The sequence below is a fragment of the Watersipora subatra genome, chromosome 11, assembly GCF_963576615.1.
Source record: "Watersipora subatra chromosome 11, tzWatSuba1.1, whole genome shotgun sequence".
Lineage (NCBI taxonomy): Eukaryota > Metazoa > Bryozoa > Gymnolaemata > Cheilostomatida > Watersiporidae > Watersipora > Watersipora subatra.
In genome coordinates, this window is record NC_088718.1 from 44,489,811 (window position 1) to 44,517,683 (window position 27,873).

Here is a 27,873-nt window from a genome sequence, read left to right on the forward strand (position 1 = left end):
GATATCTTATAATTTATCAACACATCGGTGATGTGAGGCTGTGAACATGTGACAATTCAATTCATTAGACGATATTTATTACAATTGCATGTCACCTACGCTAAGACCTGTACATTTCTACAATGTCGTTACATATATGATATATACAAAAATACTAGAAACATTAATGGCCAAAGTCACAGGTAAATAAACAAGAAAAACCGTTGAGTAGAACAATTGCTAGTCGAGTAGTACATCTACTAGTCGAGTAGTACATCTACTAGCCGAGTAGTACATCTACTAGCCGAGTAGTACGTCTACTAGCCAAGAAGTACATCTACTAGCCGAGTAGTACGTCTACTAGCCAAGAAGTACATCTACTAGCCAAGTAGTACATCTACTAGCCGATGACACAGTGAGGGTTACTGAAGTGATACTTTTACCACTGTACTGCAAAACGCTAATGGAAGGATATTGTTGGTAGGATACGCATGGAGTACGAAAATCGAATGCAGCCAATTTGTATCAGATACAAGAATGCTGACTTTTAAGACCATACCCTCCATATAAAAATATGAATGATATTCAGAAACAGAAAGTTTCACCATTGTTCAATCTTTAATGTTAATGGTGCTAGTACACGCGTAACTGTACTTGTGCTTTACTGCTTAAATTCATATTGAATATCTCTTAGCCGGGGTTCCTAACTAGGAGAGAAACTAGCTTATGTGATACTTTAAACAATACAAATAGGATAAAAGCTAAAAAACCAAGGCAATCCCACTACAAGAAAAACTATTGCACAAAGGATGGGTTTTTAAAGAGATCATGTAGTCCGTTCAAGACGCGAGTGGAGGATTGGATGGATGTTTGGCAGCAGTCAAGGAGACAGCACCAGCTTTAAGATGGATATTTTGCATGTGCCTCTTGAGCGGGGCTTGCTGAGTGGCGGCATAGCTGCAAAAAGGGCAGCGATGGGGTCGTTCCCCGCTGTGTGTGCGCATATGTACAATGAGTCGCTGGCGAGTAAGTGCGCAATAGCCGCAGGCCTGGCAAGTGTAGGTCTGTGTGAAACCAGTAGAACAAATCTAAAATACAAATGAGATGGCCAAAATGATGTGAGTCACCAAAAAAGATTGGGTTGGAGGATGCATAGCCTTTTACAAATGAGTAAAACAGAAGGAGTGTGGTAGAAGTGCTTAATGCATTCAGGTACATAGTGATACCGCCTCTGACCTAGCCTATATAGATTTATAGGCTATCATAACACAAAATCGAGTCCGTTTTGTTTGCATCTTCAACTGCTAATAAAACCATCAACCAAAATGATTGATCTATTCACTATAAACTTATTGTTAAATTTCCCAAATTCAGAACAGTGCTGCTCTGTTCTGCTAGGAACATAATTAAGAACATAATAAAGGCACCAGTTCTATACAACCATGCTTATTACTGTTTCATATGGAGCAGAGAAAAAATAAAAATTACCTGAGATTTTAGATGAAGCTGATAATCCGACTTGGATGTGAATCGCTCGCTGCACCGCCGGCACCGGAGCCGCAGAAGAGCGCTGTCAGACTTGGTTTCACATTCAGATTTAAAGGTCGTTGACAGGTCAAGAACATTGTCTAAGAAAAGAATCACAATCATCCAGGCCTCTATCAATGATGTCTTGAGAAAAAGCAATGATGGAAGCAACAACAAGTGCAACAAACAATTATCTGAACGAATACAAATGAAAGTTTTTAAACTTGGTATGCAACTATGTTTACAGCTTGCTATTCCTTAAAAGATAATGGTCTTTGTTTAATGAGACACAGGGGCAGGCTTTATCAAATAGCCATAGCAGTCCTATTTGCATGGCTGTGAGCAACAAATGACCAGGGTGTTAGAGTTTTATTTGCTACATAAAGAGCATAAACCATATTGTTTACTCGGGAGCTAAAAATATACTGTACCCTAAGATGTCATGGCATGCTCAATATCAAGTAGGTATGTTAAAAATGCTTAATATATTAAATGTCACTTATTCGAACAGGAATTATACATTTCTAACACTATCAGTTGCTGCTTCCCGCAAGCAAAGCATGATAATGTAGAATTCACGGTTTGCTCGATAATTTCCAAGTATCTGTATTTGTACAAAATTGTCAGATGCTGTGTTTAGCAAGCTACTAACATTCACCTACCAGTTTTTATCTTACTAAGGTTGCTCGGTCTGCCTTTCTTCGCTTTTGTCTTCACCTTTTTACTCTCTAGCAAGCAGGTCCTGTCCTGCGTGACTTCGGAGAAAAGCGACACATCAGTCAGTCCCGACTCCTCTAACATTAAGCTCGGCAGCTCTATATTGTCCGTGTAGCCAATCGCGGACAGCTGGTAATCCAAGTCAGCATTGTGTGGATGCGTCGGACGCAGCTCAGACTGCGAATGGGTGACAAAAGGACCGCATGGCGGAAGCAAGCGGTCAGCAGCTGCCATGAGTTCCACATTGGCATTAAGGGACTCAACTAGTGATGCGGCGGGCTGAGGCCGAGTGAGATCAGAGCATGTACTGTTTAAAATGACACCTGAAGCAGAACTGTGCTGTGCATTGGATGATTGATTGTCAAGCAGCATGGCTATCTTACTGCTGACATTATGGCTGCTGTCGGAGATGGAATCATCACATTGCGCAACTGGCTGATACACTGGCTGGTAGGGGTTATAGCGAGGTGCAGCGCTCTTTCTTTTCCGCTGCCGGGGAATGACTGAAGACTGTTCCACTGCATCGTGCACCTGGAGGTGAGAGAAGAGAAAGTAGAAAAGACCACACCTAAGAAAATCACTTCCTTGTAAAAGAATGTTGAATATGGCCAGTTTTACCCAGTAAAAACCTCTTTTGCCAGACAAAATAACAGAGCAAATATGGATGAGACCTCAAGCACTCTTGAACCAGAATTCTTAGTGTCTGCACCAAAAGTTTTTATATTATTAAATATTATTTATAGATTCAACAGGCAAGGTGTCGCTAAAAGATTCTTCCAAGTATTTCATACGCGCAAAGCATGACAATTACTGCAACTTTTCATCCTGAGTCCGATTTGTATTCACACTTACAGATCCTATGCTACAAACTGCTTCAAACTGCACTTGATTCAGATAAAACAGTAAATGGAGTTATCCTATCTTACATATTGTGGCCAGAGAGCCAAGGATTTTCACCTGCTGAGTGCAGAGTTCATGCCTACGCTTGCTGTCGGAATGGGTTGATGAATTCGTTGTTAGGTGGTTCCTTAACATCTTATCAAGCCGGCTGCTTTTCTTTGACAAACTGTTATTGATGGACGTTAGATTAGCGCTTCGTATAATGTTGAGAGGCTGCATCAAGCTGACAGGTGTCACCGAGTTACTACTAATTTCAGAATCCACAGCAGCAACTGACAAGCCATTGTCAGCAGTTACGGGTGTCTCCTGATCACAAGATTTCCCGCAAGTAGCAGAATGCACTGTTGTGAGGGGGTCGCCTGAGGTACTAGACGCTACCGTGGTGACACTAGTAACAGGTGGCTCTGTGTTGATGCTCGTAGATGAGTGATGTGATGGGAGGGCTGGCAGCATAGTTTTAGCTATTGCAGCTGGGATTTCTGTGTCATTATGCATGGAGTCTGTAAACAAGGATGTGATTGAGTTTTTTAAATCGTATCTTATTTAAAATGATGAGCATGTCAACTAGTGCTTAGTTCAGACAAATATTATATATCAGACAGGAACACATAAGGAATATTATATATCAGACAGGAACACATAAGGAATATTATATATCAGACAGGAACACATAAGGAAAGATTTATGCTCTCAAAATATACCATCAGATCAGCTCATCAGCAAACGGAAAACAACTTCAAATAATATAAGTATAGAGCTGGTAAAATTGAACAATAAATTCACAAAAATACATTTATAGAATAATTCAAATTATATTCAGTATAAGTTACAGTAAGCTATGCCTTATTACTATTATTAACCTCACCACCAAACCTACACATTACCGAGATTACTTCTACTTGTCTCTAATGTAAATTAACAAGATAAACCTTTTTATTGTTTATCATAATTATTAATTTAGTTTTTACACATAATTCAGATATTTACAGTTGGCGATGCATAATTTTATATAATGGCCTTGTTTTAATGTTTCATGTTATTATTTCAAGTACAGTGGACGCTCCTTCAACGTAAATAATGTTATAAGGATTTTATGTTATACTATTATTGTGAAATACATGTAAACTACCTAACTCGTTATAAGATCATCCCAAACTCACCCCTTCGACAGTTAAAAAAGGAAATCTAAACTTAACATTTTTATTTATTGGCTGCAGTGTTACTGCAGTATTATTGGCTGTAGTGTTACTGTAGTATTATTGGCTGTAGTGTTACTGTAGTATTATTGGCTGTAGTGTTACTGTAGTATTATTGACTGTAGTGTTACTGTAGTATTATTGGCTGCAGTGTTACTGTAGTATTATTGGCTGCAGTGTTACTGTAGTATTATTGACTGTAGTGTTACTGTAGTATTATTGGCTGTAGTGTTACTGTAGTATTATTGGCTGTAGTGTTACTGTAGTATTATTGGCTGCAGTGTTACTGTAGTATTATTGGCTGTAGTGTTACTGTAGTATTATTGGCTGTAGTGTTACTGTAGTATTATTGGCTGTAGTGTTACTGTAGTATTATTGGCTGTAGTGTTACTGTAGTATTATTGGCTGTAGTGTTACTGAAGTATTATTGGCTGTAGTGTTACTATAGTATTATTGACTGTAGTGTTACTGTAGTATTATTGGCTGTAGTGTTACTATAGTATTATTAGCGTCCATGATTGCAGTACTTCTATAATATGGTAAGTTAAATGGAGCGCACAGCTTGAATGTCAATGTACATCAATTTTCTCCTTTTCTTAGACAGCAAGGCTATTCTGCATAAAATTTAAATTCAAACTTTGTAGGTCTAAAATAAAGAAAAACTTATGTCTTTATTATAATAAGAGCGATGTCATCTGTACATCCGCCGATCTGTCGTCAGGGTTCACGATTAAAATAAGAGAAAGCGTGACATTCAGACCGGTAGATCAATTTTAACAGAGTTATCAAGTTAACAGAGATACAGTACAATTAATAGAGATAAAGTACAATTAATAGAGATACAGTACAATTAATAGAGATAAAGTACAATTAATAGAGATAAAGTACAATTAATAGAGATAAAGTACAATTAATAGAGATGAAGTACAATTAATAGAGATGAAGTACAATTAATAGAGATAAAGTACAATTAATAGAGATAAAGTACAATTAATAGAGATAAAGTACAATTAATAGAGATAAAGTACAATTAATAGAGATAAAGTACAATTAATAGAGATAAAGTACAATTAATAGAGATAAAGTACAATTAATAGAGATAAAGTACAATTAATAGAGATAAAGTACAATTAATAGAGATAAAGTACAATTAATAGAGATAAAGTACAATTAATAGAGATAAAGTACAATTAATAGAGATAAAGTACAATTAATAGAGATAAAGTACAATTAATAGAGATAAAGTACAATTAATAGAGATAAAGTACAATTAATAGAGATAAAGTACAATTAATAGAGATACAGTACAATTAATAGAGCTACCCCTATACGCCCAAGTGTGCCAAGATATGTTTAAGGCTAGCTACGAGATTCTTGTTATTCAAATGAAATTTGCCAACTTGTACCGACTTGAAACTTTATGTTGTATGGAATTTTTACATAGAGCTACGCAAAACATTTCAATAAATTCTTACGTTAAGTGGAGTCTAGGTTTAGAGGAGCCCCTACTATATTTATAATTGTTTTTGAGCCATAGAATTAAGTAAAATAACTTCATATATTCTTATAAAAAATTGGCTTCAACGTACAAGTGTTGACATATGAAATATCTGAACAGATTAGCTTTGTATGTCAAGATGTGACTGCAGCCCCATTGAACAACTGTACCAAAGTTGATTTGACCTTGACTAAGGTCAATCAAACATGGAGTGAAGGCGCCAATTAAGTTGAACAGCCTCAGTGAAGATAAATATCACAAAATAGCCTGGATAATTTTAAACAGCAGTCATTAAGAAGCATACAATAATATAGACATGTTCAGTTAGAAGAGATGAGTGGTTGGAGACTGATCCGTTTCTTATAAAACATGATAACATTAATGTTCAGCCATGTCTGAAAAGGATGGGCACTGAAAATAATCTGTGGAGCAAGTCAGAAGATGCTGACTATCAAGTAGACATACAACTGCATAATACATGTTTATCTATACTGCTTTGCACAACAAATCCCTGCAACTTGCAGCTACAATAGCTGAACTCTAACTCTAGAAGTTAGGTTTTTGCAGATTCAATAAATTTAGATAAATTGTATTAAAGGGTTTAGGATGTTTGCTAGCATTTTGAAACAACTTTACCCAATCAGACGGTAGATCTACATCTGACTTGCAACTCACTGCAGTCATGTCTCAATCACATTTCACGTAGGAATGTCCACACATTAAATAGCTTATTGTGATCTTGTTAACAAAGGTTTTCTCATCCACAAGCCAACGAAAATAGTGAATGAGTGTGTAGTTTTTGTTCTGTCCAGCGTAACCATCACAGAACAAATCTAACTCCACTACTTCGGGACCAATGTGACTTTCAACGGAGCCTTCTTCTCTCCACCTTACACACGTTTATTAGCAAAAATAAATAAGCTTCTTGTTGATTCTTTGTAGCATAAAATTGATTAAAATCAGTAAACAATTGCTGACTGTCAGCGGCACACACAATTTCAAAGCATTTTGACCATTTGCATAAGCAATTTTATCCTGTTGTATGGCTAGAAACCTTAATTTGCTTTTTAGCCTTATTTTGTGCACTACCATCTTTTTTTTTGTTTTCTAGGCTTTTTTGTTTATTGTGAATACTCAGATCTATCTCCAGATGTCATCATTTTTAATAATAATTTAACGAACAAGCACGAGTTACGTATCGATCATTTATGCTAGCTAAGTAATAATAAACAATGCAAGGCCACGTTAACGAACAAAACGTTTTTTGATTGGTTAGCTGTTGGACTTATCCGATTTTTCTATATTACGACTTGGACATCTCCTGTTTAATCATTTGAGTACAAAATCTAAACACAGATTTCCATAGCACAACACTGGTTTTTCCAACTTTTTAATTCACCATACAATTCTACAGTGCCAAAACTACAGGAAGGTAGCAATAACTCCAAAAACCCAAAATGTGACATCACTGGTTTTCGCATTGTGGCCTTCAATTATTATACTTACTATAAATTAATTATCCCAAAAACATCTTACCATTCTCTATACCATAGATTCATTTCATAGGAATGGTTTCAGGTTCTGCAATGAATTTCCATTTCATAACCTTCACAAGTGTCAAAAATCTATTATAGTTTTGCCTCGATCAGGCTAGCAACGAGTGGGCAATAACCAAGTCGAAAAGGTTTGTTGCGAGCATATAAACATGTTTGAAGATGAAGCCTCGAAACCCATGCCCCAATATCTTTACACAAATAGCTCATAATTGTAGGCTATGATACGCTGGTAATATAACAAATACGTTCGATCTATGCTAAAAAGTTTTTTTGTTGGATTCACTTGGGAATGACTCTTAACCGATAGAGTAATTTCCGTGTTAGTGGCATATCGCTAAGTGGCAAGCAGAAGACAACTCCAAGTAACAACTTGAATGAATGCATTTCACGTGCTCAGTGATAGACATGTTAGGTGTGTTAGAGAGGGTTACAGATAGGATATTCACATGTAGAATGGTTGATTTATAAACTATTGTGTCTACTAACCAAGTATTGGCGATGCTTGGAGATCTTTGTTATCAGGAAGTGAATGGATGTAGGAACTTTGTTCAGTTTTGTCGCTGCAAATAGTGAAACATCACAATAAACAATTAATAATTAAACGAATCGATAACCAATAATTAAACAATTTAATCAATAATTAAACGAAAGAATGCAATAAAACTAATACATAATTATTAGCTATACATATAAAGGCACTGCTGATGATTAAGAACAGATCGATAGCTTTCGATGAGATGAGGATAAGCAAATCGAGCAGGCCTATAGCAAGGTCACAGCAAGGTCACTTACAATGATGATTAGACATCATACAAGGATTAGCCATGTCCCCAATCGAGATGTAAAAAATGCTTCTATTAACGAAAGCGAACTAACCAATACAAGCCCCCAACAAAACTGTAAAGAAACTTTGTATGTATTCGATTCTCATCAACTCTTCAATTATGAAAATTACTGCAATAGATTCTTGCTACTGTCTCAATAGATCAGAGTATAAACCATAAAATTTATATATTTAGAAAACAATACGCTCAGCTTTTGAACACGCCAATAAGACAAATGGTGTTGTCTTATCCGCTTGTTGATAATAGGAATAACCTTTGAGATACGAGCCCGTTCTCGATGGCCACTATATAGCCCCTGGAGTTGTATAGATTGAGACTGTAAAATTACAAAAAGAACATATGTTTAACAAAAGCATAAGTATGCCAAGCCAATAATTCAAAGCTTTGTTTCTGGGAGTTAAAGATGAGCATTGATCAATTGATTTTCCTCACTTTCTACAATTGAGAAGTGAACGCAACTTCTAATCATGAATCTAGTTTACTAGCTAAAACTGCCATAGAAACTTTGAAGCAATATAGCTAGGTGAAATGATAAAAAAGTAATGAAACAATGATTGGTAATAGCAAAAAAATTATAATTTTTTTAATTAGTATACATGTTCATGAATAGTAAAATTATTATCTTTAGTTTAGTATATACATGTATCTACTATATAAACGGCAATCGTTGTCTGTGTGTGTGCATGTGTGCATGTGTCCACGTTATAGAGTACCGTACTTTTCGGACTATTACCCACTACTAGGTATCTAGGGCGCATTAACAGGAATCTCCGGTTAGTACATGCCTCTATTATACATAACTTAATCATCTTTTCTACATAAACACGTCATATCCGGTTAGTGCGTAGTAATTTACACGCAATTAATATTTACTGCCAACGTGTACCGAGAAGGTCGCGTAAACATTTGTTTCTTGCGGCCACTAGAAAAACGCAACTCTCAACTTCTAAATTTCCACATTGAAAAGGTAAGTGTTTCTTATTCAACTCCTAATAGGTTATGCTATAAAATTTTTTTTTTTTATTATTTTGTTGAAATTCTAAAAACTACCCTCAAGCTTTCACACTATTTGGTTTAGCAACAAAAAGTGCTTCTAGTGCAATTTTCAACAGTTATTAGATATGCATCTATCCAACCTATCATTTGCCAGAACAACCTTTCGAAGTTCAGCCAATGTTTACTTTTAAATATGATTTGATTGTTTATTCTACTTGTATTTTTGTGGGTATGATATGTAGGAAGTAATAACTCTTATTTTATTCTACCTGCAGAGGGCCATGGCTCCACTTAAATGCATTAAATGGTATTAACTGTTGCATTAAATGGTAATAACTTGTTCTACTTTGCTAATAAACAGCCGTGTCTAAACTAACCCCACTCTTGTCAGAAAATTTGTACAAAAAGTAATGCTTACTCAGTTGTAATGGAATGTTGAAATACGTTTGTTTGCAGAGGAGTGTCTGGCCTGAGGAATGCTGACTGCATCTGATCCGCGAGAGAGACGGACTGCCCTGAATCCTGCAAGGAGGTGGATGTGTATAGACATGGTGGATGGTTGCAGTGCTATAGGCAGTCAAAAAAAAGAGAACTTCAACTAAGCATTGGTCTTGCAAATCAAATACTTATCAATCATACAGTTATCTTGTTCATTATAACAAGGTTACCTTAGTAACCTTAGCACGAAAAACCTCTCAGTATAACATCATTACTTCTAACTTTAGCGCTAAAACCTTGCCACTATATGAAGGTTATCTTGCAGCCTTACAACAAAGCACTTGTCATTATTACTATTATAAATTATCTTGCAGTCTTAGAACTGCTGAGCAAGCTAACACACACAATGTTTAACACTAATAGCGACAGTCATGGACTGTGTAACTTGTGGTAGTTTAAAACTTCTTGTAAGTGCTAATTGGTTCAGCTTTATGTACTATAAAAAACACACCGATGCGATGGATGTTTTGCCTAGCTGGTTGAGCAGAGAATCTCGGAGTCTTTCAACATCAAGGAATGCTGAGACAATTTGTTGAGGATCAAAGGAGATGACAGCTGTAATGAGCAACTTCATTTCAGTCAAACTAATCTGCGTTTCTTTTCCATTTTTTCCGACGTCGGTCATTATAGCCTAAAAATATAACACATCTTTAAAATGAGCAAGAGTTTATATACTTAGGCTGAAAGGAAAACAAATATTGTTGGATGTTGAGGTTACCAACGAAAATACATATCTACATATACCAACTAAATAATTGACTCGGTAGAAATACAGTACAAACACTAAATATTACAATAAGATATCATCACATCAACCTTATTCAAAACAACCAAAACCTAAACAAAAAACGACGCACACCTGTAGGAGGCCTACCAGATGGTAGCTTACACTCCCTATGGTAAAGCGAAAAATCTTAGCATCTATTTCTTAAGCTAATTAAAAGTTTATATACTAACCCCCTAATGCAAAGCGCTGGAAGTCAGTTTAGCCAAGAAACAATTATATAATTCTGTGACAAAGCAGAGGAACAACCAAAAACTAGTGTGGTGACCTTGACTCTTAAAAGAAAGACTAACTACAACAATTTTAGCTTTGCTTAAAAGGTTGCAACATTTTACATTAAAAATTTATAAAAGTATTCAATACACAAATCAACAGAATTTATTTGTAGTTAGCATTTGTGATTGTTTGCAGATTGCCATTTTGAAGCCATGTACATCCGGTTTTTCTTCCATTCATATGGACGTGACATTTGAGTTGTACGCAATTTTTAGCTATTTAAGATAAAATCACTTCTTTAATCAGATTTTTATAGTCTCAATGGCTGTATTTTAACAAATTTAATTTTTATAAGTGAAAACGACTTGTCTAGATTTAAAGGTAACTGTTTCAACATATTAAGTGTTCAGCAACTTCGATCATATAAAAATCCAGGTTATAGATTAGTAGTACATTTCGCTGGTTTTTTTACTACAATGTTAATTTTTGCTAAAAATTTGCAAAGAAGTATCTGGAAACGCTTTAAGAAATATTCAAATTGAACTGTTAGTTTGAAGAGGGTGACTCTGCTATTGTGTGAATGTCGTGTGTCATTGTGTTACTAAGATTATGACCATTTTTTGCAGCTATCTGAGTTTTTATTGTGCATTTAATAATAGATAAATATTATTATTATTGGGATTTCTGTTTGCGCTAATTTAATTTGTTTTTGGCAACCATTTTTTTTATTTTATGCCCAAAAGCATTTGGGCATTTGGTATCTTTTTTTATCTGTAATCACAATTAAGAAGGTGTCTAGTACAGACGTTTACAAAGTATTACGGTGTGTTTGAGATTTTGCCATTATTATCTGATCGTATAGCATAAATAATTGAGAAACCCATATGTTGCTCCTGAAGTATTTAAAAATTTTAATGGGTTTCTTGTTATGCTTTGATCAGTCATATTTTTTGTCTACTGTATAAAAAGTAATGCAGTATGTAATCTGCTCATTTTTAAATGTTCCAACCCTAATATGTAATACTATATTTCTGTTGTTGTAATTCTAATGTCTTGATGTAGAAATTTTTGTGCTCTTAACAGTAGTTTTGTTTTATAATATACTTTTTAAATACAATTAAAATCATAACTTGTATTTGGAAGCCAATGTAATAATAGCAATGTAAAAAAGCTTTTTGTGGTTACTCACAGAGGTTCCGTTCATTTTTACCAAAAATTATTCTCTCAAAGGCACAGTAACTATCAAGTTAATGTTTTCTATCTTGAATTAAGTGATCAGCTCAAATTTTTTCATCTAGTTAATCAGTTTAAATAATTGTTCACCTTTTTTGTTTTTCATGCCATCAGTTTATTCTAGAGATGGCTTCTCGCCGAGGACTAATGTTTCTATTATCGAACACATTTCGAGCTGGCGCTGTTGGTCTGCGTCGGAATTCAAGAAAGTTCTACCGTTCAGGGTGAGGTGATCAAAAGTAAACGATCTTGTACACAACTTTTTCAAATATGGTGTTGCTAATATTTGTTACAAATGAAATTATTCTTTCATATCATAATTGTTGTTGTTTGTAGACTTATATTGGGCATCACTGGAGGTTCTTTGCTTGGCATATCTACGGTGAGCTCACAGTTTTGTTGTCTGACGGGTGTTACTAGTTGCATTGTAACTCATGTTTTAAATTGCAGTGTTTGTTTAGGCTGCTTTGTCGCTTTTCACCATGTTATGCTAACTGTCAGGTGAGTGCCAAGGAGTTGGTGATAGGACTATCTGATGAGGATGACACAGCTCTCAATCTGGAAGAGTTTATGGCCACGCCTATTACACCCAGCGCGATCCTTGAAACATCTTCAGAAATGATGCATCGCATGGAGCTCCTCTGTCTGAAAGTACAAGGAGATGTCTGCCGTGAGATAGAGAGGATCGAGGGCACAACCAAGTTCAAAGTTGACAGGTGGCTCAAATGTGAGGTACAGCATATTTTATCTTGCTAACGAGCTATCGACTGTGTCAATAGTGATACCTCATTTAGCCACTGATAGCTTCATGTTACTCATTGGCTTTGTTTGTAGTGGCCTGCAGTTGTCACGTAGCGTCGGTCTATATAGCTGATACTGCTCTGGTCACATACTGCTTTGGCTGTAGAACAACTGTAGAACTAACCAGCGTGATTCAGCATAATTAGCATAGTGTATTCCCTCATTTTACTTGGAATTTAATGAATATTTGATTAGGCTATTTATATCATGCATGCGACCATCATCAGGCCTGTCTCCACATATCTTTGAACTTCATGCTAAGACAAGGCTGTTGGGGGGTACCTTTAGTAGGGCTGTGTCCATATCAGTGCTGTAACAATTTCCTTTGGTAATGCTTTAAGTTACCTTAGAGTTGTGTAGATGTATGAGTTGTACAGATATATGAGTTGTACAGATGTGCGAGTTGTACGGATGTACGAGTTGTACAGATGTATGAGTTGTACAGATGTATGAGTTGTACAGATGTATGAGTTTGGAATTTGATTTGAACAACAAATAAAGCGATTTACGATTTGGATTAGATGAGCGGATCACTTTATGAAGAAGGACCTGTTCGCAAGTACTGGTGTTAACAATGTTAAGTGTGTTCACACCAGTGTTAACGTTGTTAATATTGTCAACACTGTTAACAGTCAACAGTGTTAATACCAGTGTGAACCCTGATAACAGTGTTAACACCAGTGTGAACCCTGATAACAGGGTTAACGCATGTGTTAACACTGACTAATGTAGAGTTCAAAGCCATGACACTCGGCATGTAAGACTGACACTATAACTAACTGAGCTAATCAGCCAACATTCAAGACCTCAGAATAATTATATCATCTCCTTAAGGTAAATTACTTATATCAGATACTTCCAGATGCTTCTAGAAGTCTCTTGGAGGGTGTATATAAGGAGAAGATCTTACTTATTTAGCTTATTTCATAAAATTGTAGCTGTTCATTGAACAGGACAACATTACTTGAACGTATATTCAGTGATTAGCGATTATATTCATCGATTGTGATAGTGAAAGGGTTTTGTAAAATGCCACCTAATAAAAAAATTTACGGTTTGGAGAAAATCATACTTGGAATTTGAAATTATAGTAGGATATGTGATTGATGAATAAAGTTGCAAAGTGCGAATTTGATTTCGTAAAAGCGGCCCGGCAACACCGAGTATTTCCGCTAGTATTTATTAGTTAAAAAAAATTACAATAATGGTGTAAAATATTAATTAGCATGTAAAATGGCCTTCTCTGTTTGAATATTAGCATATTACAAGCAGACTCATATTCACTATCACCTTTCTCTGTTTCTCATCAGTGTGGTTCCATAATTCATTTGTGGAAGTTGTCCTCTCTTTGATAACACGCTCTTAGATATTGTAGAAGATTATATGGTAAAGCATTTTAAGCAAACAATATACTCATCGCTTGAGATTGACAGTGACAACGAGTCAGCTTTTTTTTATTTAAATTATTATATTGTTGAGTTAAAAAAAAAGCAATTTTCAAATATCAAAACATATCAGAAATATTTTGTTACATGATATTATGCATCAAAAATGTTATGAAAGACCATCTTTAAACATGAGAATACAGCGATTGTCATTTGGCTCTGTTCACTCTTCTCTCCTAATTTCATACTTCCTCAACTTTCATCCCACTATCAGTCTGACAAACGTAAAACACATGTGATGGGGGCTGGCAAAGAGGTTCGCTGCCAAAAAAGGGTTTGGGAAGAGTCTGCCTACCCGATGCTCATTGACAGAAAATCGGGCAATGAAGAAATGTTTGAGGTAGTTTACTATTTATGTACTCTAGGAGCTCTCTATATGTGAGGGTGTGTTTACTATGAACTGTTCATCTAAAAATGATTTAGAGCTATTCATAGCGTTGTGAACACTTAATTCGTTTATTTTACCAAACAGTCATGTTATTCTTTATAATATTCAATGAATGGTTTATACATATAGTTGGTAATTCTCAGTCTTAAAGAGAAAGGATTGCGTTTAGACATTGTGATAACTTAATATGCATACATACCACCTCCTCTCCGAACTCCATAGCTTTCATTCATCATTGTCTGCTCTTACATCCACTGTTATCATTCACCAAATGTCGCCGTGGTCTGATGAACCTCCTTTAGTTTTTATAGTGACCCATATTTTCCGTTTTGTTAACTTTTATCCGTGTATCTTAGTAGCCAGATTAATAATTGCCTAGCTTCAGTTGTACTTCCGCTATTCAGACTTCTGTGATTTTTTCTTTGTGGAAGTTGACTAGTTCACCTCTTTCCATATCAACACCTTGCTATGCTGTTGGCAGGGGATAGAGGGAGGGGGCATCACATGCATCCTTGAAGACGGCGCTGTCTTTGAGAGAGCTGGTGTTAACATTTCAGTAGTGTCTGGCAACCTCAGACCTGAAGCGGTCAAATCTATGAACAGTCAGTGAGTATTGTCTGTTAGTATTATCACTACTATGAACAGTCAGTGAGTATTGTCTATTAGTATTATCGCTACTATGAACAGTCAGTGAGTATTGTCTGTTAGTATTATCACTACTATGAACAGTCAGTGAGTATTGTCTGCTAGTATTATCACTACTATGAACAGTCAGTGAGTATTGTCTTTTAGTATTATCGCTACTATGAACAGTCAGTGAGTATTGTCTGTTAGTATTATCACTACTATGAACAGTCAGTGAGTATTGTCTGTTAGTATTATCACTACTATGTACAGTCAGTGAGTATTGTCTGTTAGTATTATCACTACTGTGTACAGTCAGTCAGTATTGTCTGTTAGTATTATCACTACTATGAACAGTTAGTAAGTGTACTCCCTGCCAGTATTACAGCAACTGCTACAACAATGGTAACAGCAGAAAACTCTATCTCCTCTCTAAATATTAACCAACAACTATTTTTAGGGGTCGAGACCTGCCAGTTGAAGAAACCATGACATTTTCTGCTGTTGGTGTCAGCTCGGTAATCCACCCCGTAAGTATTGAGGGCCTTCAGACCATTTGTTCTCATGCTGTTGTTGACCTCATATTAGTGCATGTCAATTTGGAGACCGACTTGGATCACTTCGGTGACATGTTAACAGAACTGCACCATGATTTTCGTGCACATAGCAAAACATCACCATGTGAAATACACATTATGGCATGTTTTAGGCATTGTCTTTATTCTCCCATTTTATACAAGTAATATTCATAGGTAAACATCAGTTGTATAACATAGCCTTGTGTAGACAGGAATTGTATAACATATCCTTGTGTGGACAGGAATTGTATAACATATATCCTTGTATGGCCAGGAATTGTATAACATATCCTTGTATGGCCAGGAATTATATAACATATCCTTGTATGGCCAGGAATTGTATAACATATCTTTGTATGAACAGGAATTGTATAACATATCTTTGTATGAACAGGAATTGCATAACATATCCTTGTATGGCCAGGAATTTCATAACATCCTTGTGTGGACAGGAATTGCATAACATATCCTTGTGTGGACAGGAATTGCATAACATATCCTTGTATGGCCAGTAATTGTATAACATATCTTTGTATGAACAGGAATTGCATAACATATCCTTGTTTGGACAGGAATTGTATAACATATCTTTGTGTGGACAGGAATTGTATAACATATCTTTGTGTGGACAGGAATTGTATAACATATCTTTGTATGAACAGGAATTGCATAACATATCTTTGTGTGGACAAGAATTGTATAACAGATCTTCGTGTGGACAGGGATTGCATAACATATCTTTGTGTGAATCAGAAATGTTACAGATCTACAACTGGCTCTGATCTCGACTCCAAATTTGTTTCTGATTCAAACTGATTGACACACCAAAAAGGTTTCGTTACAATGCTTGTCAGGCTAGCATCATTCCCGTGTAAACTAATTGCATTGATAGAGCATACTCCATGGAACCTGCTGTCACTTTTCACATTTTTATTGTTACAGAGAAATCCAATGGTACCCACAATGCACTTCAACTACCGATACTTTGAAGTGAATCCTGACATGAGTGAGAAGCAGTGGTGGTTTGGGGGAGGGTCTGACCTCACTCCCTACTATCTCAATGAGAAGGTAGAATTGCTACATAACATAATTATTCATAGGCAAATCCTCTTCGCAGACCTTTCCGTTCCATCCGTGTTTAAACTGGTCATATGCATAGTTTAAAGCTGCGCTCACACCAACTGATTTACAAACCAAATTTTTGTGCCCAATCTTCTCTGAACAATTTTAGGGTGTAGCTAGCGGCCAGATTTTTTTTGTTAACACCAGGCCGAGTTTGGACCAAAATTTTGCCAATTTTTATTTGCAGGGTTAGATGACTTTGGCTAATATATTTTCAGGGAGCCATACTTTGCATTTTGTTGACTGTTTTCCACAGGTTTCTCATTGATGTTTTAGCGAGTTTACTGATTATTCTGCACTGCTCAGTTCATCACTAATACTGAATAACTATAAGAAGGACGATCTTTTGCTAACATCATCTGCTGCAACTATTATAGCAACGGTATAATAATTGAAGCAGATGTTTCAATTATCATGCCGTTGCTATAATAATCAAATCCGAATAATAATTCTGTTGATAGCAACATTCAGGGTGCTATCAACAGAATTATTACTTTGTGTGACTCGCTGTGAATGTGATTTCTTTTGTCTACTCAAATTGAAAATCGGCTTAGAATCGATCTGGCACTGCCCGATAAAATTTCTCTCGGGACATAATCTGTCTCAAGCTTGTTTGCTCTGTTCACATGATGCGATTTTCGGTCAGTGAGAAAATTGGGCAGAAAATCGACTGGTTTGAACGCAGCTTTAGGTTCGCATCATGGCTGGTGCTTCAATTAACTGAGGCTGTCAGTTAACCGAGGCTGTCAATTAACTGAGACTGTCAATTAACTGAAGCTGTCAATTAACTGAGACTGTCAATTAACTGAGGCTGTCAATTAACTGAAGCTGTCAATTAACTGAGGCTGTCAATTAACTGAAGCTGTCAATTAACTGAGGCTGTCAATTAACTGAGGCTGTCAATTAACTGAAGCTGTCAATTAACTGAAGCTGTCAATTAACTGAAGCTGTCAATTAACTGAAGCTGTCAATTAACTGAAGCTGTCAATTAACTGAGGCTGTCAATTAACTGAGGCTGTCAATTAACTGAAGCTGTCAATTAACTGAAGCTGTCAATTAACTGAAGCTGTCAATTAACTGAAGCTGTCAATTAACTGAAGCTTTCAATTAACTGAAGCTGTCAATTAACTGAAGCTGTCAATTAACTGAAGCTGTCAATTAACTGAAGTTGTCAATTAACTGAGGCTGTCAATTAACTGAAGCTGTCTATTAACTGAAGCTGTCAATTAACTGAGGCTGTCAATTAACTGAAGCTGTCAATTAACTGAAGTTGTCAATTAACTGAGGCTGTCAATTAACTGAAGTTGTCAATTAACTGAGGCTGTCAATTAACTGAGGCTGTCAATTAACTGAGGCTGTCAATTAACTAAAGCTGTCAATTAACTGAAGCTGTCAATTAACTGAAGCTGTCAATTAACTGAGGCTGTCAATCAACTGAGGCTGTCAATTAACTGAAGTTGTCAATTAACTGAAGCTGTCAATTAACTGAAGTTGTCAATTAACTGAGGCTGTCAATTAATTGAAGCTGTCAATTAACTGAGGCTGTCAATTAACTGAAGCTGTCAATTAACTGAAGTTGTCAATTAACTGAGGCTGTCAATTAACTGAAGCTGTCAATTAACTGAGACTGTCAATTAACTGAGGCTGTCAATTAACTGAAGCTGTCAATTAACTGAGGCTGTCAATTAACTGAAGCTGTCAATTAACTGAGGCTGTCAATTAACTGAGGCTGTCAATTAACTGAGGCTGTCAATTAACTGAGGCTGTCAATTAACTGAAGCTGTCAATTAACTGAAACTGTCAATTAACTGAAGCTGTCAATTAACTGAGGCTGTCAATTAACTGAAGCTGTCAATTAACTAAAGTTGTCAATTAACTGAAGCTGTCTATTAACTGAAGCTGTCAATTAACTGAGGCTGTCAATTAACTGAAGCTGTCTATTAACTGAAGCTGTCAATTAACTGAAGCTGTCAATTAACTGAAGCTGTCAATTAACTGAAGCTGTCAATTAACTGAAGTTGTCTATTAACTGAAGCTGTCAATTAACTGAAGCTGTCAATTAACTGAAGCTGTCAATTAACTGAGGCTGTCAATTAACTGAAGCTGTCTATTAACTGAAGCTGTCAATTAACTGAGGCTGTCAATTAACTGAAGCTGTCAATTAACTGAAGTTGTCAATTAACTGAGGCTGTCAATTAACTGAAGCTGTCAATTAACTGAGGCTGTCAATTAACTGAAGCTGTCAATTAACTGAAGCTGTCAATTAACTGAAGCTGCCAGTTACAGGCAACTTAAAAACTCGTTGATATGAGTACAAATAAATATAAGGCATGTACCAGTTGAAGTCTTCTGACATGTTGGGGGTCCGACTAACACAACTTCAGTATATACAATTTTACTACATGTATAATGAAAGCTCTGTCCATCTGTCTGTTCGTCTGTCTGTCCGAAGCCACAGCTGGAGGTTAAAAAAAATTTGCATCATATGAGATTCAAGCCTGTAGCATTTGGCCTTGCCGCCTGGCACACTACCTGCACCAGTCATTCGCTTTCTAGTACTAGAATAATTGTGTGCATACTTATTCTCTGCTTTATTGCCACACCTGATGCTCTCTCACAGCACACGTGGCTGCCAGAGTACTAGTCATTCTGATGATCTCAGTGTGTGAACACGCGTAGTTTGGTTCACATACTGAGATTGATTGTTTCGGTTTGATTGAGGTTTATTTGCTTATACCTTGAGATACGAGTGTACCGAGGTTTGATGGCTGCTCAAATATTCTACATTAATCACATTCAAGATATATCTTCACTATCCGTAATAGGAGCGGTTTGTGATTGATGGCTATAGATGCACGCGTGGTGAGCCACGATTAAGACCTGTGCTCATTTCAGTGCTACCATACGGTATCAGAATAGAATCATTCATACTGGTCATGCATACAAGTCATTTTTCACTGCGTCACATGTACCTGCGTTAGTTATTTAATTCCTTTGTGGTGAATGGAGTTATCACCACTTGAGATAGGTATGCATGATTTTTTCATCCTGCGATGCACTGTACAACACGATGATTTGTCGCTCTCTCTAAACGAAATATTTTTCGCCATACGATATATACAAAAAATTTTCTCGAAGTTCAAATTTGGAAGTCAGTGTGCTGAGCATGGCGAAATAACAAATATGCCGATATGCTATTCGCCAAAATCCTTCCCACAACGCGCAAATGAGATACGATGCTCGATCTCTCTCTCAGTTTGGCTTTATTAGTTATTGTGAAAACGAAACCGGAAACCGGTGAAAGAATTTTAAGTTCAGTAAGATAGTTAAAAATACATACTAAACCTTAGCCTTAGGTGTGTGTTTAGTCTAAATTCATTCAAATTAAATTCAACGTTTATGTTATACGTCTGTTTCAATGGTAAGAACTCCCCAAGGTATGTACTGCGCATAGTACATTGTAATGCTACATTTTATTGCAGATCATAACAACTACATACACTAACGTTACTAAAGGTAACTATAGTTACTAAGGTTAACATGTTATTTTGTTACTAATTTTTAATATGTCCAGTACATATATGAAATTTTGATGATTTTACCAGGGTGTATTGGCATTGGATATTTACTACGGGTTTCTATACCACTCTATACAACATTTTCGCCTTGCGATGTCAACACTGCAATGAACTAAAATCATCTCCTGCAATACAATATATATATACAATAATAATATATACAAATAATACTTATATTACAATAATTATTATATGCATACAAACAGTATATATACAAATAATATATATAGTACAATGATAGTATATGCATATAATACAATACTAATACAATGTGTACAAGTAATATATATGATACAGTAATATACCTATATACAATAATAATAAACAAATATAAAAATTATAATTTAAGAATATAGTGTGAATTTTCAAGTCATCATATTGGAAGTGGAGTCAAACGCCCAAATGTCTCTCTTATTATTTGGTTATTGACTGCAGACACTTGACAGGACATGGTGCTCATTGTCATAGCTACCACAACAGGGCTCATCAGCAAAATGGCCAGATCATGTGAACAGTTAACACCTGGCATAGTATTGCAGTTAAAACCTCCTTTTTCATCATGTTTCCCAGAATCAGAATAAATGCATGAGTTTCAAGATTTAATCTGTATTTTGTGAAGTAAAGTTTCTGCTACAAATCAGCTCCAACATTTACAACCGCTCTCTTTCCACTTCTCTATAACCTCAGAATTTGTTCTGATGTTATAACTGAACATATTTTCTCCTAGAGTGGCCTACATTGCTGGCAAAATCAAATCTTTTTAACTTTGCATCCAGTCATCATTGTTACCACTGAACGTAACATAAATCCCATTTTGACTTTGTCACACAAATAAATTCTTTACACTGTTGAATCGTAATACTTAACGCCTTGTGTTGAAATATTGCAGTACCAAACTTTTCCCTCATTTCATTTAGCAACAAAAAGTGTTTTTAGTGCAACTTGAGTTATTAGATATGCATCTATCCAACTTATCATTTTCCCGAACTATCTTCTGAGGTTCAGTTAATGTTTACTTTTAAATATGATTTTTCTATATTGTTTATTCTGTTTATTGTGCATTATAAGTAGGATGATAAATATGTATATGTATAAATATTTAGTGATAACTAAATATTCTATTCTACCTGTAGGAGCCAAAAACTTTTACACTACATTACAGGGTGTTTTTACTTTGCAAGAGGTGATAACTCTTATTCTGTATGTTGGTAGATATACAAATGTAGAGTACCTTGTAGTCATTAGTGACTACTCCTAGTTTATGTGTATGAGATGATAACTCTTACATCAAATGGAGCTGATAGTAATCTCCATTGAAGTAAGTATGGTAATGCCATCGATATGTAAACCTATATATCTATGGGTTTATCTATCTATGGGTAATGCTTATTTGTTATGTATTAAATCTGATCATCGATAACAACATTAATTGCGGCAACGGTTTTATATTTCTCCATTAAACAGTAGACACTCCTATAACGTAAATCCCACACAACATTAATAAATTATATAAAGTTTTTACTTTGTACTGCGCAGTGTCAAGTCAGTGCAAGTTCTCAAATTCAATTTGCTTAACGGAAATCTCATAGATAGCCTTACAAATCTCACTTTCTCACTTGCCCCAACTGGAGGAGAAAACTACGCAGAGTGTTATCTCTATTATATACATATACATGCAAGTACCCTGACAATCTAGTGCGCCATGAGAGATAGTCAGATGAGTAGATAAAGCATAGAGAAAGGTTTGCTGGACTATTATTCAGAAATACCTGAAGGGGGTTGATTGGTGCAGGTGTTAGTGTTGGTCTACATTCTACAAGGTAAATGTCACAAGTTGTAATCTCATCGAAAGCAGCCTTTTGTCCTAACCACCACCCCTGGTGATGGATGGATGAACAGACAGACAGACACTGCTCTTATTACGAATAGTAAAGACAAATTTTTGTTTTACTTTTAAACATATAACATATTTGTTTATCATTTTCCTTTGCAGACTATGCTTTCTAGAACAAAATGAAAAGATCGATGCGAATTGACATTAAAGGTCTGCGTTCCCCTAACTTTTAGTAAAATTACCATAATCATGGACTGTAAACCAAGTGCAATTAGTAAGAAAAACTTGTCAATACAAACCAATAATAAAACAGTTATGGCAGTCATTAAACTAAAAAGGTACAGTGGTGATTATAATAATGGGACTGCCTGGTAATTTCATAATAATTTTTTTCATTTATGGCATAAACTCTTTTTCCCCATAGTCTCAGACCATACATCTTATACATATTTGAAAAGCAAAGTTTCTAGACATTCTGTCTACCAGCAAAGATGCACTCTAGTAATAAAATATGTTTAATGGGCATGAATTATATCCTATCAGGTCAGTCTAGGCTTATGGTGACATACTAAACACTAGGATGCTAGAAATACTCTGAAGAAACTTAAAAACACCACCACTTTTATAGAGCTATGTTTTAAAATTATGTCGAAACAAGTTGCGTTTTCCACAAACTCAAAAATTATTTGTTTTGGATTTTTGTACCGCTTTATGACAAAAATGGCACATCGTACCAAAATCAAACTAATAAAGCAAATATCAGTTAGTTTTACATAATATTCTTATCCATTACATTCTGAGCTTTCCATCGATGTGCATGCTGTCATAATTCACATAATACTGATGGAACAATATATGAATTAACAATAAAAACTGGTTTATTCTAAGTGATCCCATAATTACCATCACTAATTTAGGTCTAGTTGTTCCCTTTTTGAAGAGCCAAATGGGTAAGTTTTGGAAAATCGTGAAACTAATTAGGCAATTTACATGTATTTTACTGTTCATGTGAAATAAAATCCTTAAATGTAAAAATTTCCAGGATGAATTATTTACGGTGTAGAAGTGTCTACTGTATTATTATAGTTTGGTCATATTAATCGGGTTTTTTATTATTTTAGGATGCTAAGCACTTCCACTGCACCTATAAGTCAGCGTGTGACATGCACGGTCCTTCCTACTATGCCAGGTTTAAAAGGTGGTGCGATGACTACTTCTACATCAAGCATCGCTGTGAGTAGACAACTCATAGTATGAAGTTATTGCAGGAGGTAGATTAGAGAGAACTTTAGATTAGCAAAGATTTTAATTATTGAACCTCGGCTTATAAAGTTCTTCCTAAGTCAATGATTATTGCGCAATATTTACTTTGTGTGGTGAACTGTAATTTTTTGAAATATTGTCATAAAAATACACTACATCTCGCTCAATTCATTCCAGAGCCCAATGAAAGCAAAATTAGTCGAGGTATTAAAACTAATACATGGCACAAAACTATGTAAAAACAAAATGAAACTTTAAATTATATATAAAAGTTAAATAATTACCGTACATAATAATCTGTAGAAAATGGCCTTTGTTATTTTAAGTTAGACCCTCAATAGAAGTTTAGACTCGGTAATGTAGTTGGTAATGACTCGGCTTGGAGTCAATGGTAGAGTGCTAGAAGAGCATGAAGTAAATATACTGATACTGAAGTTACTTTTCTTGTGTATTTTTATTGTTTTTACCACTTATTTTAATTTTTATTATCATTTTTATTTTTATATGTAGTTAAACTAATGTTTTAAAAAATTTCAGGCGTCATTCATTGGAAATTGCTTTGTATGTCAAGACAAATATTTGCTAAAGTTTTTGATTTCCGGTCAGAAAGTTTGTATGTCAAGGTCATCGGCCGTAAGTCCTTGACTGTACGCATAGTACAAGTAAACTAGTATACAGTTTATACTAGTTGTGTGAGTATACTAATATATATACTTTTTACTTGCATTGAAAGTATTATTAATAACAGTGTTCATTTTACTAGGTTAAGCTGTTGCTTATTGCATTGGTGATTAGCATTTCAATGTTTACAATTGAGACTCTGGTTGTGTAATTAGCGTTGTAACATTTCGGTTAGTTTGTTTTCTGATAAACTTGTTAAGTTTGAAAAACTGGAAACATGTAAACATTTGTTCATTTTAAATAGGCATGAGGCGTGGTATTGGAGGGATATTCTTTGATGATTTTAAATCTAAGAATGCTGACGCATGCTTCAGTTTTGTCAAGGTAAGAAAATCAGGTGTGGTGCGTGTCTAATAATGTCTGTAAACAAAAACTGTCAAGTGTGTGAGTATACGATTGTAGCCTGAGGCCCAAGTCCGCAGTTTTGATACGGAGGACTTCAACTTGTGCAAGTGTCTCTTGAGTAGCTAGGAAATGGTACTATTTAAATCTCATCAACCGTAACAATATCACCTTAAATATATTGATTAGCAAAATAACAAAGTATCACAGGCATCAGTTGTTCTGCATAATGCTGACAACTGAAAACAGTTGGTGGAATTTGATTCTGCTAATCTCAGAGTATCATGTTTGTTCATTTCATTTTTTACCCTTTCCATAAATATGTACATGTATATATATACATGTGTATATATATATATATATATATATATATATATATATACATGTATATATATATATATATATATATATATATATATACAGTCAAACATGGATAACTCAAACTTCACGGGACCGAGCGAAAGTGTTCAAGTTATCAGAGCGTTCAAGTTATCAGAGCACTGTCACAAGTCTATGTATTTATTAGTAGATACATGTACATATACAAACTATAATATAAATCCAAAGCATAAATGGCTTGTTTCAAATTAAATGCTTCAAATGTAAAGTTTAAAAGATATTTATCAAAAAGTATAGAGATTTTTCTATCACTTGAGATTGGTTTGTTGTTTGAGGTGATGTTATTGCCGGGACGTTTTTTATATCAAAATCGGCAAAACTTGATCGCTGTTGAAGTGCTCAGAAGAAAAGACATATTTTTTCTCTGGGCGTTTTAACCAAAATCAATTTTACCAATTTTTCTTGAAGTTTATGCGAAGGTTACCTCACTTTTCCTTGCTTCCGAAGGGCCATCACTAAGCGGATGTTTGGTAAAAATCAAATTTCACCAAACCTTTAGAAAAGTTGTTGACAAAAATATTTTGTGGATGGTGGTAATAACGACGCCTATTAATTACGAAAAGTTGAGGTTCACCTCTATGGCTTGGAATAAAGTGATTTTCTAAAGCGATAACAACCGTTTCGGTAGCCGTTGGGCAAAAAACTGTTCGAGTTAACAGATTTGAGGTCGAGTTATCTTAAGCAATTTATCATTACGTGGGAGCAGACCAAAAAAACAGTTCGAGTTAACCATGTGTTTGAGCTATCCGAGGGCGAGTTATCCATGTTTGACTGTACATGTATATATATACACCTATACATGTATAATTATACATAATAAGCATAATTGTGTTATAAATGTTGACTTGGAATGATCATGATATACAAGCAGTTTTCAACTCGTCGCTATACACAGAGAAGACAACTCTGTTTGAAAATACCTCAAGGAAAATTAAACTGACACCTCAAGCTGGGCAGCTAGCAACACCCTGAGATGTACCATATATCCGTAAGAACTTGTGTGTTTTACTAATTGTCATTGCAGTCATGCGCAGATGCAGTCATACCCAGCTACTTTCCTCTAGTACAGCGCCATAAGAATGATCCATTCGGTATGAGGGAGAGAGAATGGCAGCTCTTCCGAAGAGGTCACTATGTCGAATTCAACCTTCTCTATGATAGGGGTACCAAGTTTGGTTTCACCACCCCTGGTGCAAGATATGAAAGCATTCTCATGTCTCTACCTCCTCGAGCCGTAAGTTTCAGTGATTCGAGCTTTTCTAAAGTCATTAGCAGAGCATTTAGACATCTTAACCTTTGAACTATGGCCCAATAAACCTAGACTAATGCCACTCCTATGTGATAGTAACTTGGAGTTATCTTCTCATCACAAATTAGTAACATCTGTGAAATCTTGTTTGTCATGCAAGATTGGAATAGTCAAGGCATTGACATTGTGAATGCGTTACTATCAAAATTCCACTAATTATTTCCTGAAGCCGATAGATCTCATGGCTGTTTGATAACTGATATTGGAATCATAACTGAGATTGCCCTCACTGACTAAATTAGTAATATTTTAAGATTTTTGTAATTTTAATAAGCCAGACGATTTCCCCCTCACTTTCAGAGTTAAGATGGTTGGTGTTCACAGCATTTATGGTCAAATAGTTTTAGGTGTATCCTCAATTGTAAAGCTTGCAAACCTACTGACTTGTCTTCTGTGCATTCTCTTGTTTGTTGCTAATTATCCCACTCAGTTACGACTCGATAACAGCACTTTTGTGTGATTCATATATTTTCATGGATAATAGTATACATTTCAAGGTCACTTTCCGAGTCCAATTGCCTTACAGCTATCCAGAAAATAGAAATGTAGACTCCATTTCATTAGAGGGAAACAAAAATTTAAACTTCGGGGAAATAATATATTTTTATACTTTTTATTTATATTTTATTAAATAAACTAAATTTAGATTTACTGTAGTTATATTGTTGTGTATTTTGCGCTGTTGTAAGACTGATGCGGCATACTTTCTAGTATATGTTTCTAGTATAGCGAAGATAACAGTCTGTACGTTTCATTTTTAGCGATAACAAATTGATTGTTGTTGAAAATTAGAAATAGTGTCTGCGTATAGCAGTAGTTCTATATTATGGTAGAATGATGTACGACACTCCATGTTAATTATATTTTTCAGCTAGCCTGGTAAATAGTTGCCATGTATACCATACATGTAACAATAATGATGATAGCTGCATTGCCTGTGTGTAACCCTGTCAAAAATTACTCCACAGGAATTGTATTCATTAAAATAATGCTGCCTAGCATTAGGACTCTAATTTTTAGCCTTAATACATATTTTCAATGCTTCACACTTATATTTATGGACATCTGAGGCTCTGGTTCTGTACATATGAATATTGTAATCATGATTGTAGACATGGCGGTACTGTCACGAGCCGTCTAAAGGAAGTGAGGAGGCTGAGCTACTCGAGGTACTGCGTCACCCCAAGGAATGGGTGACTGTTTAGACCGTTACTGTTTAGACCCGTTGCTCTTAGAGATATCAAGCTTCTATACATTTCCTGTCTATTGACGCAATATTTGTTACGGCTTTATTGTTATAGATCTATGTCTTGTTAATATTTTTACAGAGTTTACTCGATTAAGCTCTTGCCCTCTGTTCTTTTTTGTTAGTTTTGTCATCATATGCAGCTGACTGCCAATGACTATTAAATCTCCCAATTTAGCGGTTTATCTAATCCACCTGTCTGTTGTTGCCTACCTGTCAGGGGTTGTTCATGAAAAATATAGCTAGTCTTATTCGTAAAAAATCCCCCTACTAAGAATTCATCAGGGAGCTCAGTCTACGAGTGTACAGTTAGAGGCT

The 27,873-nt window shown here is 35.4% G+C and overlaps 2 protein-coding genes across 2 annotated transcripts; one reads left to right on the forward strand and one right to left on the reverse strand.

Moving 5' to 3' along the window:
• Positions 1-60: 60 nt before the first annotated feature.
• LOC137408174 (uncharacterized) lies at positions 61-10,754 on the reverse strand. Its single transcript, XM_068094574.1, has 8 exons — positions 10,670-10,754; positions 10,164-10,343; positions 9,633-9,736; positions 7,860-7,933; positions 3,181-3,623; positions 2,169-2,754; positions 1,468-1,607; positions 61-1,067 (listed from the first exon to the last, which is right to left on the reverse strand). The coding sequence occupies exons 2-8, from the start codon at positions 10,335-10,337 to the stop codon at positions 819-821; spliced, it is 1,770 nt and encodes a 589-aa protein (XP_067950675.1). The 5' UTR covers positions 10,338-10,343; positions 10,670-10,754; the 3' UTR covers positions 61-818.
• Positions 10,755-10,947: 193 nt separating this feature from the next.
• Positions 10,948-27,749, forward strand: LOC137408895 (oxygen-dependent coproporphyrinogen-III oxidase-like). The gene is made up of 11 exons (XM_068095515.1): positions 10,948-11,093; positions 12,070-12,169; positions 12,282-12,327; positions 12,447-12,677; positions 15,061-15,185; positions 15,664-15,733; positions 16,724-16,849; positions 23,437-23,548; positions 24,504-24,583; positions 26,025-26,234; positions 27,422-27,749. Exons 2-11 carry the CDS (start codon positions 12,072-12,074, stop codon positions 27,512-27,514), a joined length of 1,191 nt encoding a protein of 396 aa, XP_067951616.1. The 5' UTR covers positions 10,948-11,093; positions 12,070-12,071; the 3' UTR covers positions 27,515-27,749.
• The last annotated feature ends 124 nt before the right edge of the window (positions 27,750-27,873 follow it).